This window comes from Ptychodera flava, chromosome 2 (genome assembly GCF_041260155.1).
Source record: "Ptychodera flava strain L36383 chromosome 2, AS_Pfla_20210202, whole genome shotgun sequence".
In the NCBI taxonomy this organism is placed as follows: domain Eukaryota; kingdom Metazoa; phylum Hemichordata; class Enteropneusta; family Ptychoderidae; genus Ptychodera; species Ptychodera flava.
This window is the reverse complement of record NC_091929.1, coordinates 6,503,165-6,519,233: the sequence shown is the minus strand read 5'-3', so window position 1 is coordinate 6,519,233 and position 16,069 is coordinate 6,503,165. Positions and strand designations below refer to the sequence as shown.

Genomic DNA, 16,069 nt, shown 5'->3' with positions numbered 1-16,069 from the left:
AGTGCTGGGTCTGTTTTGGAAATTATGAGGGCTGATGATGGGGAAGTCAAGTCGTTTGATTTGTCCCAGTGCAGTAAGTAGCTTACTTGTACTGATGGGAATTCTACAAATAATTGTAATGAAGAGAAAGATGTCACAATTTCCCTACTATTAATCCATATGAGGTAACTAGCACCTGTGAATCTATGGTACCTACTTATTTACTCGAAAACTCGAAAACTTATAAATAGAGACAACAATTTGCACAATTACTTGAAAAATCTGATGATATATTTAGTTGCAAAGATAGAGATACTGGTAGAACAGCAACAAATAGACACGACATAGTTGTGAATGGTAATCTTGTCAGACAGAGGCCATACCGCACCCCCATTTGAAAACAGGAGGATGTAGATAAACAGGTCAACGACATTTTGGATAGGGGCTTAAGTGAGGGGTCTACTAGTCCTTGGGCGTCCCCAGTAGTCTTAGTGAGGGGGAAAAAAGACAGCTCAGAGCGTCTATACATAGACTACAGGAAACTCAATGCCATGACTGTAAAGGATAGTTTCCCCCTACCAAGGATTGATGATGCCTTGGAATCTCTCAATGGAGCCAAGTGGTTCTCGACCTTAGATTTACAGTCCGGGTATTGGTAGACTGAGTAAGAACCAAAATGCAAGCCTTATACTGCCTTTTGTACGAAAACTGGGTTGTAACAATGGAATGTGCTCCCCTTTGGGTTATCTAATGCTCCCAGTAAGTTTGAACGAATCATGGAGCGTTGTTTTAGTGGCTTATCCTGGAAGGTACTGCTATTGTACCTAGATGATGTAATCATTTTCTGAAGGTCATTTGAGAAACAGTTGGTTCGGTTGGAAATGGTTTTCAATCGGTTGCTTTAAACTGGGCTTAAACTAAAACCAAACAAATGTGTTTTGTTTGCAACCACTGTTCAATTTCCGAGACATAAGGTCTCTGCGGATGGTGTTGCCACTGATTCAGAAAAGATTGAAATTATACAACAGTGGCCAACCCCTAAGTCTGTGACTGAAGTGCGGGCTTTTCTTGGACTTACTTCGTATTATAGGCATTTTGTACAAAATTTTGCTGAGATAGCTCGACCTTTACACGACCTAACTAAGAAGAATGTTGTTTTTGATTGTCAGAAAATTGTCAGCGTTCTTTCAACAGGTTAAAAACTGCATTGACGGAAGCCCCTGTTCTGGCTTTTCCATCTTTAGGTGACACCTTCATATTGGACACTGATGCTAGTGGCACAGGAATTAGTGGGGTTTTGTTCCAATTGCAAGGTGGAGTCAAAAGACCTATAAGCTATGCAGGTAGAGTCTTGTCAGCTACAGAGCGCAAGTATTGCGCGACAAGGAGGGAATTACTGGCTGTCATAAATTATGTCAAATACTACCGCCACTATTTGTTGGGTCAACGGTATATCTTGCAAATTGACCATGCATCTTTAGTGTGGTTGATGAATTTCAAGAATCCAGAGGGAAAACTTGCCCATTGGATCGAACCATTACAACAGTTTGATTTTACTTTTGTTCATCAGCCTGGTTTGTGGCATTCTAATGCAGACTATTTCACAAGATGGATGGAGTGTGTACCAATAAAAGATGAGAAAGCATCAACGGTGGCAAGTGCACTGGTGTACGGTGTTTTCTGTCATTTCGGGATTCCTGCAGAGATACACTCTGATAGGGGAAGAGACTTTATCTCATCTGTTTTTCGTGAGGTATGTTCCTTGTTGGGAATTTCTAAGACATACACGACCCTTCGTCACCCTAAAAATGATGGTTTGGTTGAGAGACACATAAAAAACTATTTCTCAAAACTTTGGTTGAAAGACACATGAAAACGATTGTGGGATTTCTCAAAACTTATCTGGAGCCAAAGGCCAACCAGCGTGACTGGGATAATCTGCTGTACATAAATCCATTTGAGAAAGTCCAAACATGATGGTGCTTGGTCGTGAAGTGACTTTATCAGTCGACTTAATGTTTGAGGGCAGTGGTGATCTTCACAAAAATGAGTGTGACTATGTTTCTACGCTCAGGTCAAGATTGCAAGATGCACATGCTTGGGCTAAAGAGCAGCTTAAAGCAAGTGCACATACCCAGAAAAAACACTGTGATAGGTATGTGGATAAACCCAGGTTCAAAGTCGGGGACTTTGTTTGGCTAAAGAATGAGAGGAGGAGGAAGGAGCATGCTCCAAAATTACAACTTAATTTTGAGGGTCCCTACCTAGTGATTGAAAAATCTCTAATGTTGTTTACCGCATACAACAAAGTGCCCGTAGTAAGTTCAAAGTTGTACATTATGAAAAGTTGAAGAAATATGAGGGAAAACCGATTAGTTAGAGCATGTTTCCCTGCCAAAGTTGGAGCAACGTATCCAGGATGGTATGCCTGAGAAGTCTGAACGAGAATTATGTACTGGTACTATGCTGCGTGCTGATGAATCCACTGTGTTGCCGGAGGCAGATAATACGACTGATGAACACACCGCTGAGCCGCCAGCAATTACTGTGTTTGATGCGAATGACTTGTTCCCTGACCATCATGAACTACAACAAAAATCGGAACTAGAGCGTGATACTGAGGACGAGGATGTTGCAGTCGCAGAATATACAACTGATGCAAAAACTAGAAGGACGTCATTGCAGGATGAGGACAATATAGCTACAATGCGGTATCCACGACGAGAGCGAAAACCTGTGACGTTTTATGGGTATGGACATGTAACCTAACTAGCAGCGACCAGACATATGCTATGTACTCTGTGAACATGAGTGAAATGGTTGACTGTGTGTTGCTCATTTGCTTTCTACCAACGACTATGATTGTGATGACGATTATAGCAATGTTTACATGGACTTTGGTATTCAAGTCATGGGACCGGAACTATTTTAGAATTGTTGACTTTAGTGACAAATTTAAATGTACGATAGTTCACTTTTTGATGATAGACATTGATCTCTCTTTCAGGTTAGGTAAGTATGTAATTAGGAAATTTGCCTTTTTTATAAGGCTCCAGTATTGGTTTTGCTGTGTTTTGCATGCCCTTTTCTTACATATTTCAATTCTACAGAGTTACAGTACAGTTATTGTTCGGGAAGTCGTACTACTCCGTAAACTTTTTAACGTTTGGATGACCACCTCTATCATTCGACACAAACATACATGTGGTAGTTTGGTCTAGAAGGGGGAATGTAATGGAGTTTGTCCATGGAGACATTAACAAGTATTTCCATTACTTATTACAGTTATATGTTGCAGTTATGTATTAAACTTTCTTAGCGTTATTTAGTGATGTAAACCTGGCACATGCCTCTTTGAACTTATAGCCAATCAAAAGAGAGTTCCAAGTCACCTGATCGGTTGGGTGACGTCACATGCACGCATGTGCCCAGGATTTTTCAGAAGCAGCTCTGTACCTTGCTAAGGGTGGGCGTATATTTGTCGCCCAGCTGACTGTAATACATCGACATTGTACGCTCTCAGAATGTATTGTGTTGCATCATTTTTTATCCCCGGTTGGTTCGGTTGAGTAGTCTATAGATCAAGATTGATCTGGATAATGTCTACAGGACTGTTTGCTGTAATTTTCACCCCCCCCCCCCTCAGTCTACCAGTAATCCGCGTGGATCCAAACGAGTTTGTTGTGCTCCGAGTCACGACACTACTGAATATTTTTCATGACAATATTATATCACCATTTCTTAGTGTATCCCCTTTAAGACAAACTCAGAAAACAATATTTAACAGAATTAGTCGTTGAAAATCCTCCCTTCCAAAAGTTTTTGAAAATCATGAGTGGAAAAATATTTGACAAACATAATTCTACTTTATAAGTTTGTAATGCTCTTAAAGTAAGAGAAAAATGATATTTTTATCTTAGTCATAAACCTGAGTAAGGTTACACTTTATACGATGGATGGTCTTTACACTGTGCGAATATTTGATTTGGTACTATCTGTATATAAGTTCCCTTCCTACATATAAACACAGAGTAACATACACAGAGTGGCAACACTTGCATGCCTTTTGTTCCATGGTCGTCTCGGTAGACTATTGGCTTTTCATATTAAAATGAGCTTCAAAGGTGTTAAACTTTTTGGAGGCTTTGTTTGTGGTTGATAATTACACGAGATTATGCGAAACATACGACGAGATGGCATCATACTGCCAGTCGCGTAGCAACCATAGTTACTTTGTGAGCTCTCAGGCCAGAAACACTGCTTCATGCCAATCAAAACATAACACGCCAGCAGTTTCATAAACATGTCCTTTCTTGACGCACGTGTAAAAGACGGTATGACTGACCGTAAACCATTGAGTAAAACCAGACAGTATCGATAAAAGACTTTCAAATTTGGTTCAAACACACTCATTATATATTCATAAAAATATGAGAGGAATTTTTAAAACGGTAAAACCCACTTTCCTGAAGCTCAAAACATTCCCGTTTTGCAAGCAGATCAATTCCGATCAGCACCCACGACAACAACAACACAAACTTTGTCGAACAACTTTCGCTTAACAATTGGTGAAAATCCGAAAATTACCGAAGGGTGCATGGTCGGCACTCTTCGGAAAAGAGAGCCAAGAGCTTCGTGAGGCGAGGCAAACATGGATTGCTTACGTAACCGCTTCACGCCTTAAAACAATAGGTGTTGCCACTCTGTGTATGTTACCTTCCTACATATAAACCGGAAACCTTGAAACGCAAAAACGTACACCTGTAAGCACATGTGGCCTAATAATGGATGTGATAATAATGGAATCAGTCTATGTCAGCCTACAACTACTGGTGATTTTGTGTCGATCAATGTCACGTACTGAGGCTAATGGGGCAAATACTCTTTGAAAAACGCAGAACACCTGGAGCTACATTTATGTGTGTATGTGTTTGTGTGCGTGTGTGTGTTTATTCATCTATATAATACATCCATCTTTCTATTTACGTATCTATATGTCCATCCATTGATTTATTTTCTCATACCTGTATAACTTGGAGATTTTGAAATTCGCTGAGAGCAATCAATAAGAGGTCGTTTCAACATTGTTCTTGTATCTTTATTCCGTTTCGAAATGATTTGAAAAGGCCTCAGTGCAAAAAGGTTCAGAAAGGAAAATCTCTTTCCCAGAGATTTAACACGACTATGAACGAATTCCCTCCTCCCTGGCCAACACAATACAGACAACTGTACAGAATTTAAAGGGAAAACAGCTGCTGCTTTTGATTATTTTTCACGTTATTTTTTGTGTTACATTTCAACTTAAATGCCTTTTTCTTCTCCCTAAAGCATATCGAGATACACAATATTCAGCCAGTCAACCAAGTTTGCATATGTTTAGATTGCATTGTTATTGTTGACAAGTGAATTCTGGTCCAGACTAACAGTCAAATGTAAATAGTGACAGTGTATTTGACTCACACTGACGCTGTGTTGACCACGAGTGCGCTTTGGGATCAAAGTGTGAGGCCGAAGGCCAAACATTAATACTAGTGTAAAGAAGAGTACCGAGGTTCGGCGTTCAGCCTCACACTTCGACCCTGCTGGGTCTTCGGTCGACTATCTACGCAACGCTGCACGCACCTGTGGTGTTGACAAGATAAATAGCGGGCGCAGAAAGAAGAGCAAGAACTTGCGATTGAAATACAAAACAAAAAAGTGAAAAAATTATAAAAGGTTACTGGTCCTTTAAAATAAACAGATGTCTGTCTCTTCGAATTTGTTTGGACACTGCACTAGGCATTTCGAAATTAGGCTGCGTTTAAAAAAATATGGTTAGGGGGGCTGGAGGAATTCAGGGGGGATTCGAAAATTTTGGGGGTAGTAGAGGGGGGACTTGAAAATTTTGCTCTACCTGTGGGGGGACTTGAAAATTTTTTTGGCAGTGGTTCCCTTTTATGTTTTACATTTTCCAATTCCAAGTATTTGTAGGTAATTCAATGAAAAATAGATACCATTTTTATGTCATCCAATTGTTGTAATGTTAGTAATAGTTTTAAAAATCTAGAACCATTTTGCCACATTTCATTACTTTTATCTCGAAAATATCTAAACGTGTGATTTGTTGTTGTAAAAAACAAACTTGAGCCCAGCAACATGTACAGGACAGAAGCTGCAACTGTTAATGATTTTTGCAATATTTCTATGTAATATATCAACTACAGTTTCTTGCTGTCTCCCTACAGCATGCTCAAACACAAAATATTCAGTTTGTCGACAAAGCCTGTACCGGTATATGTAAATATGTATTAGGTGCTAATTTGATTAGAGTCAAGACCGACAGTCAGTTGTCAGTCATACAAATGCATGGTACATATACCGGTACACAGGCTGTGATAGCGAGCTGAATACTGGATAGTTCAACATGCTGTAGGGAGTAGAACAAGAACACAGGTATATAAACTGAAAAAATATTGCAAAAATTATCAAAGTTAATACAGCTACTCCCTATGGGCAGTGTCACCATCAGGTAAAGCCCTACTACTGCAGTGTCACCGTAACTGCATACCTGAGCAGTGACAGAGACAGCTCTGACCCTGATGTACATGGTAGTTGAAGAAAGAGTTTGGGTCAAACGACGCTCATGACAGTGAAACATACTTGTACACAAGATCAGGCCAGAGAGTAAAACATGGAAGACAAGGAGCCTTGAAAAATTATCGGGAATTTTTAAAATTCTGGCATATGACTATAATCAAATTAAATAAGCCAGAGCTGGATTAACTCAAGTTGGCTTAGATTTATAAATCAAAAAAGTTCACTGATGCATTTAAAAACGAATCAATCTAAGAACTTGCCTAAGGAATATTACTTTACAAACTGCTAATAACAAGTATTGTAAAACACCTGCGAGCGGAACAGCTTAATACGTGTTTACTTTTTCTGCGCGTACATCCTTTACAAATATGCGGGCTTATGATAGTTGGGGGGGGACTTGTAAAATTTTGATCATATAGACATATAGAGGGGCATTTGAAATTTTTTTAGGGTATTGAGGGGGTATCTGAAAACATACATACAGACATACAGACGCTACGGACTCACCACATAAGCTCTTTTTAGTATCTATATACATACCAAATATGAGCTAAAAAATTAGATTTCAATTGCGATTCCTCCAGCCCCCTCCCCATAATCGTTATTTGTGAACGCAGCCTTATGTTGGAAATAGAACAAGTACATTTATTTTTCACACACATAGAGAGCTCTATCGGTGTAAATATCTTGTTCCACTGGCAAAAGCAGTTCCTGGTACTATAATCCTATCGTGTGACGTCTGCATTTTAGTCCAGACAGAAACTACAAAATTCATTCGTCAACAATACTAGATCGCGTAATGTCATAGTGCGCTGCATGTGTTTGCTGGGCCAACACTTCATTTGATATCAAATTGATCGGAAAGAGAAAAATCGTAAGAAATGCCCTTGCCTTACATAACACAAGTAGTGACAATATTGATGAAAGTTCACCAAACATTGCCTCGTTCAAATTATCATGCTTCCTCACCCGAATATTGACAAAATTTTAACAGCAAGAAGACAATTTGATAACTACAATCAGATAAAGACCTCGTTTAAACAGTAGGTAACTTATTAGTCCTATGTAACCCAGTCTTTTATTATTTGCTTGCTAGACTTGTTATATATATTTTGCAATGTTTGATTTGGTGTGCATTGCTCCCCACCCCTGTGAATTTTTACTACCACTTCGTTCTACAAATCGGCAAGGATATGCATTTAATAAAATGAAATCACTTTGGACAGATAAGAAATCGCATTATCTTGATAAAAAACTTGTAATAAAAGTGTTTTCCTCTGTTGTTTCACATTGTCTTATTACTTTTGGTCAATGGCATGGTTTGGTTCCGGTATTGCCTCAAAATCTTTACCGTGCTCTCTCTCTCTCTCTCTCTCTCTCTCTCTCTCTCTCTCTCTCTCTCTCTCTCTCTCTCTCTCCCCTATCTGTAAAATTTCTTCATACCAGTAGGTAGGTTTCAGACGCTAAAATCCGCCACGTGGATGATTTGTCTGATAATATCAAGGTTGCTTTACAGTCGCCTATCGCTACTGATCTCATGTGCATTTGAGTCTGCGCACTGAGAATCCATGCAACTGCTTAGCTGCCCTGTATAATTCTACAGAGTCGAAGTGCTCAAATCGCAAGCAGAGCTCCATGCACAGTAACCTAGATTTCAGTAATCTGTAAACTCTATCTACATTTCTGCCGTTTCTTTAAAAAGGTTCTACAATAAGAATATTCACCTACAATTAAAATTGGAAAATTGCAATACAATACACCGAGTCGGGAAGATGTGATCTCGGGGAAAGGTCAAGACACGTCGATCAGGCCATCCGCCCGCTCGCACGGGTCCGTTACTCCGATTAATCTCCTACTTTTATTTCGGGGAGCATCAAGCTGCCAGGACAAGAGACCTTGGCAAGCGAAGATGACGTCAGGCTAACGAGTTTTGTTTCGGCGATAAGCCGGGTTGGTGATGCGGAGATGACAAACAGCATTGTTTTGTCTTCTATATGTTCTGCAAGGTTACTCAAATTTCAGTTGGTTGTGTATTAGCACTGCTATACTCATATAGCAGGTGTTGTCTGAAAATGAGATTAAGATAGTAAGATCGTAAAAGATATATTTTGGTAAAGGGACAAATCCTGTAACTTTTGATAATATTTTCATAATTTTTTTCTAGGAAAGAAAGGGCAATGTTATTGCTCACCCACAAATTTACTGAATTTAGGTCTGGGTTTGAATCTAGTTGTAAACACAAAATAACATCATGTTTTCTCACGGATTTCGTGATCGGTAATCATCGTTTCATAAGTTTTTTCTTAAATTTCATTTTCCTACGCATACCTAACGAGTTTTCATCGATATGCATTTAGTCATTTTAGTCATAACGCCTATGGTCGTTTCTTTCTTAGATTCATTAAAATGAAAAAAGAATGTTCAACATTTACGAAACGATATTGGAATCGAAGAAAAAACAAAGTGATGATGAATCGGAGCTGGACCGAGAGGATAACATCCGAATACTAGTAATTGAATTCAAACTCGGAGATGAAATTGCTTAGCGTTTTGTGCATGTGGCCTTCGAATTCCGATTTGCCGGCATTGACCGTATGAAAACATGTATGTTTCATTAAAACGGGATTGTTAAATTAAACCATTGGTGTTGAATTAAAACGACATGATGTACAACGAAAACAGTAATATTTTGAGTACATAAACTGATTTTTGTGACGTAGGGAAAACTCTATTGTTCATTTACATGACAATACAAACCAGAAAGGTCAAGGTCACGATGTTGCCTGCCCAGGAGATAATGACCACGACATTAATATTGATAGCGGCCTAGGCGAAGTTTCCAGGGTTCTGTTGTTTTTTTAAAATTGCTGTAGTCAATGCCAAATGTTGACGTAAAGGTTTTTTGTGATTAACAAAACCTTTTATTGACAGAAGAAATTACAATTAAACAATTACTTTTCAGCAATTCCCAACCCCCATGGAAACAGCTTGTACTTGATAGCTTTAATAAACTAGGTGGTTCATTATCATTTCATTGTAACTACAGTAAGAAATTACTGCCAGTTACGTGTTCACACTTTATTGGTGAGTGTTTGAATGCACGGTCAGAGGTCAATCAGATAATTGGAGATAAAGACTGGTTAATTTGGAACAGCAAAATCGTTTTTTCAGGAGGAAAATCCATATTGTTTAAAAACTTCAATGATGTTTGAAATTATTTTGTTTCGGACCTGTAAGAGGGTTAACCAAGGATCCCATGGCGAGAATTTGAAAGGAAAGAATCGGTAAAGTTAATGACCACTTTCCAGGTTTCAACAGATACTTATCCCAGCGACCAACATGAATGACTGAGTGAGATGTTCTAAATCAGACATAGAACCGCGATCAGTAAGTTCACGTGGAAAAACGGAAGCGCAGTTGGGAGATCACTTAGATCGGCAGTGGGAATCCTTTGTTTAAATAAGAAAGATATCGACAAACAGGTGTGCTGCATTGCGAGAGTAATCGCATTGCAAGACTTCTCGAGTTAGGAAAAGAGTGTAGCTTTCGAAAGTTCGTAAGCAAATGTCATGTAATTGAAAAATCAGAAAGTACATTTATGAATTTGTATGTCACCTCATTTGGCTTGTCAATTAATGATGAGAGTATAAGTTTCCAAGCAAGGCAATAATTAATACTGAAAAACGTGGCAGTGTTTTTGCACGAATAAAATGGATAAGAAAATGGCTGACAGCAGCTAATAGCCCGCTTACATTGGCTAATAGCGGCTAAAAATGGCTATTAGCTTGAATAGCTGAATAGCCAAGGATTTTGGTATCATAGCAGAATAGCTGAATAGCGGCTCAACAACCCCGAAGTAGCTATTAAGTTTCCGTCAATAGCTCCCAAACATAATAGCTGAATCGCCGCTAATTATCCCTTGAGCCATTGCTGTAAACCCTCGTAGCTGAATAGCTGCTAAATATATCAAGTTGGCCATTTTGGCTATCCAGCAATCCCGCACCTTTATGGAGTGAAACGTTAGGTCACTTGTTTCTTTTGGATCGTTTTTTCCCTATTTCTCGGGCAAAATATTCAAGTTTGTGTAATTTAGTTTTAGGGCAAATACTTTCGTTGTCCATATTGGAACATTTTTGTTTTCTTCTGGAAGCATGTGGATATATGTTCAGAATTTGTTCTGTAAACACTGAATGTATATGTAATGTCATTGTGGACAGTTTGTAAAATCTAGACTCCAAGTCATCAGTAATTATGTTTCCAATGGGAAATTTTGCTGGTTGGTTACAACCATAAAAAACTCGCATGCCGCCTCTGTAGCTTTGCCAAAAACATCAGAGGAACAATAAGTTGTTTCCTCTGGCAAAATCCTGATTTTTCTAGTTCCTTATTTTGAAAGATAACAATGCTTCGACGTTCCCTCGAGGAAAGGGTGAGCAAGAGTTTTTCAGTTTCGAGTTGCGCATCAGCTTCAAGAGTAATAACAGATAGCGTAGCCGAATTACCATGCGCGTATAGTGATATATTGTTTGGCAAAACCGTGTGTGTACATCAACTTTATATCTTTTTGTTGGTGTTCCGGGGTCCATGTACACAGTAAACAAATAAGATTAGCAATGCTTAGTTATCCAAACATTAAGTAAGATGTCTTCTTGCTGCCATGATGGCATGATGGTAAATGTCAATACATCATTTATATACGGAGGGCACATAGCCTATCAATGGTTTCAATATCCTTAAAGTCATCTCGTCCAATTGGTCCAAAAATTCATCAAATTGGCATTTGATGCAGTTTTTACAACGTTCTATGCACAATGTATTACATCATGGAGGTAGCTCACCTCCATACTCCATTAATAAAACTACGACGTACTATATCGGCCTTCACGTAAATCTACAGGTGGTGCACTAAACGCTTGTAGTATACGTACACAAAAGTCAACTTTCCTTATCACTCACTCGACCTCTGTATTGCTATTTGAAGCTTAAATTATACACCAAATAAATAACCATTGTAAACTTGTAGCTAACAGGTCTGTTAATACTTACAAGACCACCGGCCAGCATTCTGAACGCCTTCCTCACAACTCGTTGGACAACCATCTGCTTAATATGCTTAACTTCGACGCTGTGTATGCAGTTAACATACTTTTTCGATGGTCAATCATTGGCGACACAAGTTCAAAGTGTCTCAGGTTCATCTAGGTTTGAAGAGTCTCTCGATAGCTCGAGCAGAGAAGCGCATCAATGCTGGGCTTCTACGCTAGTGCCGCGACATTTCTGGTTGACACTCTGCCCCTGCCTTTCCGACCTGGACTAACTGATTAGCATCTAGCATGACGATCATCTAGGATGGTACCCAGTCAGGCCTGGGCGTATCACTATGATGGTTTAAGAGATGATCCATAGATTGTAACCAGTAGAGTTGTGTAATGGCCGCATTCTGTCGTGTATCTGCCCGACAAGGTCAAAGTCCAACTGTCGTATCCGGTGAGGTTGTACGTTTCGTTCCGTAAAACGACGATCTAATCAGATTAAACATTAACTTGAAAACATTTATAGCAACCAATAGTCAACTGTTTCTATGTTTGCTATGAGTGTCTCCAAAAGGCACAGTGAAAGATTGTCAGATACATCGTTCTTTCCGTTACGTAAACTTTACAAGCGTCACTGATAAGGACAATATAATAGTCATGCATTCACCAGCAATATCGCTTAAAACTGACAACCAAACACGTATTTCATATTAATCAGAGTCAGTTTTGTTTCGAGCCCCCCTATAAGTCCCCAAATCCTTTCAAGTGCCCCCAACATACCCTTATTATTTTCAAGTACCCGAGTCATTTCTCCCGCCTGCCCCCCTCAAGAGGTGTTTGTGAATGCAGCCTACCGTAATTTTTTGTGTTAGGAATGCTCTAAATTTAAGTTATATTACGTGAAATATGGTATGTGACAACAACACTATTTCAAAGGAAAATAAGTTATACATTTACCTGACTTTACAAATTTATCAATCCGTCTACAGTTGTAGAGAAGACATTAGTTATTATTACCGCGTTAACCTTTGTTCTTTAGTTTCGTTCATATCTTGCACTAAACTATTTTTCTGTAGAGAAATGTGATTTCGTGACGTAACGCCTGACATACGATACGTGGAAAATCCAAGATGATCTACTTGCTGTAACAAAATTATTGTGACGATAAAATAATCTAAAGTTCATACAATCCATCGGTACTATGTACAACGGAAGATCATTGAAAATTGATTAAAGTACAAAGGGACAAGAAAAATATTAACAGATATTTACGTGCATGAATCGGCCTTAGAAACAGATGTTATGCATATTAAAAGCTTAATCTCCCAGCGTTGATTCAGTTTACATGGGCTCATATTTTTTGACACTTATTGTTAAAACGAATCGTCATAATCTTGCTTTGTAAAAAATCGAAAATTTTACATTATCTTGGCGTCAAGAATGAAATTTTTGTCATTTTTAATTCCAACGATCAGTGAATTTAATGAATAATTCGATTAACTTAGGGAGTATTTATATTTACGGGGAGGGGCGCTGGAATTAAAAAAAAACGTGAGAAATATGCAAAAGTTGACCCCCCCCTAAAAATGTTCATTCTGAAATATGTCCCCAACTCATTAAAGGTATACTGTCACCTGTTCCAATTTTGCCACATGGAAAGACAAAACCTAAACAATCACAGATTTTAAGCGGGTGGCCGCTTTTAAAAAACAGCGCCCTCATATGGGCATTTTGAATACCAAGGAACGCCCCTTTGATCATATATGGACATATTTAGATTACAGGTGACCGTGTACCGTTAATTGTAAAATGTTACTCGAGTCAAAATTATTGATCTGATTATTAGATTAGATTGATAGAAAATAATGATGTATCATCAAGATGTGGCAAAATTGTAAACAGCTAAGGTTGTACAACTTGATTTATGTAGATTAGGCTATTTAAGGCCAGAAGTGTCGCATTGACACAAGAAGACAGTCCCTACTATCCCTGTAAAGATGTGAGCCAGGATTTGTAGTTTTTTGTTTGTTTACCATTACAAACACCACTGTTGCTGATAGAATCCTATTTACATTTTTCCAGATTTTATACAGAGTAATCATATTATATTCCAAATTTGAATTTCGATTCTTCTCTGTTAATGCCAAAGTTATACAAATCCTTTTTTATTTATTTTATTTATTTATTTATTTATTTATTTATTTATTTATTTATTTATTTATTTATTTCGAGAACCAGCTCATACACTAAAAAAACATACAGAAAAAAGGGGGACTGATAAACTATAAAAAAAACTATAAAAAAAATATACTACTTTTGTAAAATAACCCCCTCGATCCTCACAAACGGTATATTGTATATTTTTTTCTACCCTCCCGCCATAACGGTTTCGTACAGCTCAACCATCCTGATTGTCACCACCCCCTCCAAATGAAGGCTCCCTAAGCAAGACTTTGCCAAGAAATTATTTCATTATTGCAAATGAGAGAAGAGACAACCTTCACTTGCGAGAAAAAGCTAAAACCTTTCAGGATGCTCCGGTCTAGCATTTCCTGAAGGTTACAACTGATTCATTGCATGAGGGATTTTCGTTGTCGGTTTATCGTCGATTATATTGATTGTTTTCTTTGGTGTATACTGTACAAAAACGAGGGGTTTTGTTTCATAAATTTTCATATACGAGTTACTTGCGACATCTTTCTTTCAGTTGATACTTAACGACTGTTACGTTTTGCGTCCACTCAAAGTTTTGAAAGGTAGATGGGTAAGCAGTAAAGGAGACATGGCGGTTTCCTCAAATTCAAATTTTTCGACATTTTATGCACATTGCATTTCTGTAAAAATGAGATATTTCGTAAGCTAAAGTATTAATTGCGTAGAGTCACAGATCAGTGCTGACTGTTATGATTTTGTAGCCTAGTTCAAAACAACATTTGCTTTTCTGAGCTGTAGATTTCCGCTCTAGTATAGTTTACCAGTCGTTTGACTTTTCTAGCGGGCGATAGTTAGAGAAGTGACTATCAGCCAATCAAAACAGCAAAGACGAAGCAAAGCTGGAAACCTCGTCATCTGTACAGCTACACTGCGTCAACAACGAAGGGCAGTGATATTCTAGTACTACAGGGGCTTAAGCAACTGTAATTCTTTGTCGGAAGTATTCCCCGTATCTTTCATCAAAGTCTCTAATAAATTTTCTACTTTACTAAAATCACAAGCTACACACTTCCTTAGTTGTAAACTGCGATGGTTACAGTGTTCCTCCTAGTTTTGTATTACGGTAACCCTAGCTACTTGACCAAAAGGGGATTAAAACATTCTCGCTGAATCAGAGCTTTCATCAGACAAAGCCGTAAATGCCCCATGCATGGAGAAGTTAAATAGGGTATTCGTACTCATAGTCTTACAAAGTTTGTTCTTCCCTTCTGATTGTTATCGATTTACCTTTGTCTGTCAAGCGAAACTGAGAAGTAAATAAACGAAAATCTTGTTCGAGTTCAGCTGTAGATGCTGGGATGTTGGGATACAATTTACAGGCGTTTCATACATTTTGGTTGTATCATACATTTGCAATATTTACAGCAAAATTCAGTAACACATTGTAGTTATGCATGGTTTGTAAAGGTTGACACAGGTAAGCGAACAGTTTGGTTTCGATACGTTGGTAGATATTATTGTGAAATAGCGAAGGAGCATATCTCCCAGACCAACTCGATTTCAGTGGCATATATCGCGGTTTGAGAAGTGGGTAGCGGAAACACTGTGTTGCTTAAGAGAAGAGAATCGCGTTACTTAAAATTCAGTGAGAGAAACTGAACAAAAACAAATGTTGCAAGTTAATACAACGTAAGCGGCGCTCTCATAGCATATTGCCCCTGTTCGCAGGCTGTCTTCAGAGCGGATACGTAGTTCTTAGATCCATGGCTATGCAAACCTCTGTGATAAAATGTCAATATTATAGAAATTTAACATGTACCCTTGAGTCATTATTTTCCAATATTGCCATGTAGGGCTCTTAAAAAACGCCAAAATGAACAAGAATTGTTCATACAGTTCACAGATGCTCAAATCCCTGAGCGCCTGCTAACAGGGATACATTAAAGAGGCACTCCCACTTTGTAACATTTTCAAAACACAATTTTTTAATGCCAACGGTCGATATTTGACTTGGCGACTGCGCGCGGATCGCGAGATATCGATAAAAACATGTCATTTCCCGAGCGTATTTTTCACATCCCGAAGTTTTACGATCGTTCTAATTTTGACTCGAAATCCCCCGAAGGTTTGTTGTTGTGCTGATTGACGATATTCTAGGGAGTCTACAATAAGTTTGAACGCGCAATTAATTTACTTCCCACTGCAAAGACTTTATATACAGCATTATGCCTTTACCTCAGGTAAGTTTTTAAAAACTTCTCCTTAGTTTTGTCGTTTTCATTATTCTAAATCGGTTGTATTATATTTTAACCAATACCACATAAACA

The 16,069-nt window shown here is 38.4% G+C and overlaps 1 protein-coding gene across 1 annotated transcript in view; it reads right to left on the bottom strand.

The window, feature by feature from the left end:
• LOC139152286 (uncharacterized) overlaps positions 1-11,991 on the bottom strand; it is a 54,279-nt gene extending 42,288 nt beyond the window's left edge. Inside the window, exon 1 of the mRNA XM_070725432.1 lies at positions 11,602-11,991. Within this exon, the coding sequence (XP_070581533.1) occupies positions 11,602-11,655 (54 nt within the window). The 5' untranslated portion in view covers positions 11,656-11,991. The remainder of the gene's footprint in view (positions 1-11,601) is intronic.
• Positions 11,992-16,069: the final 4,078 nt, after the last annotated feature.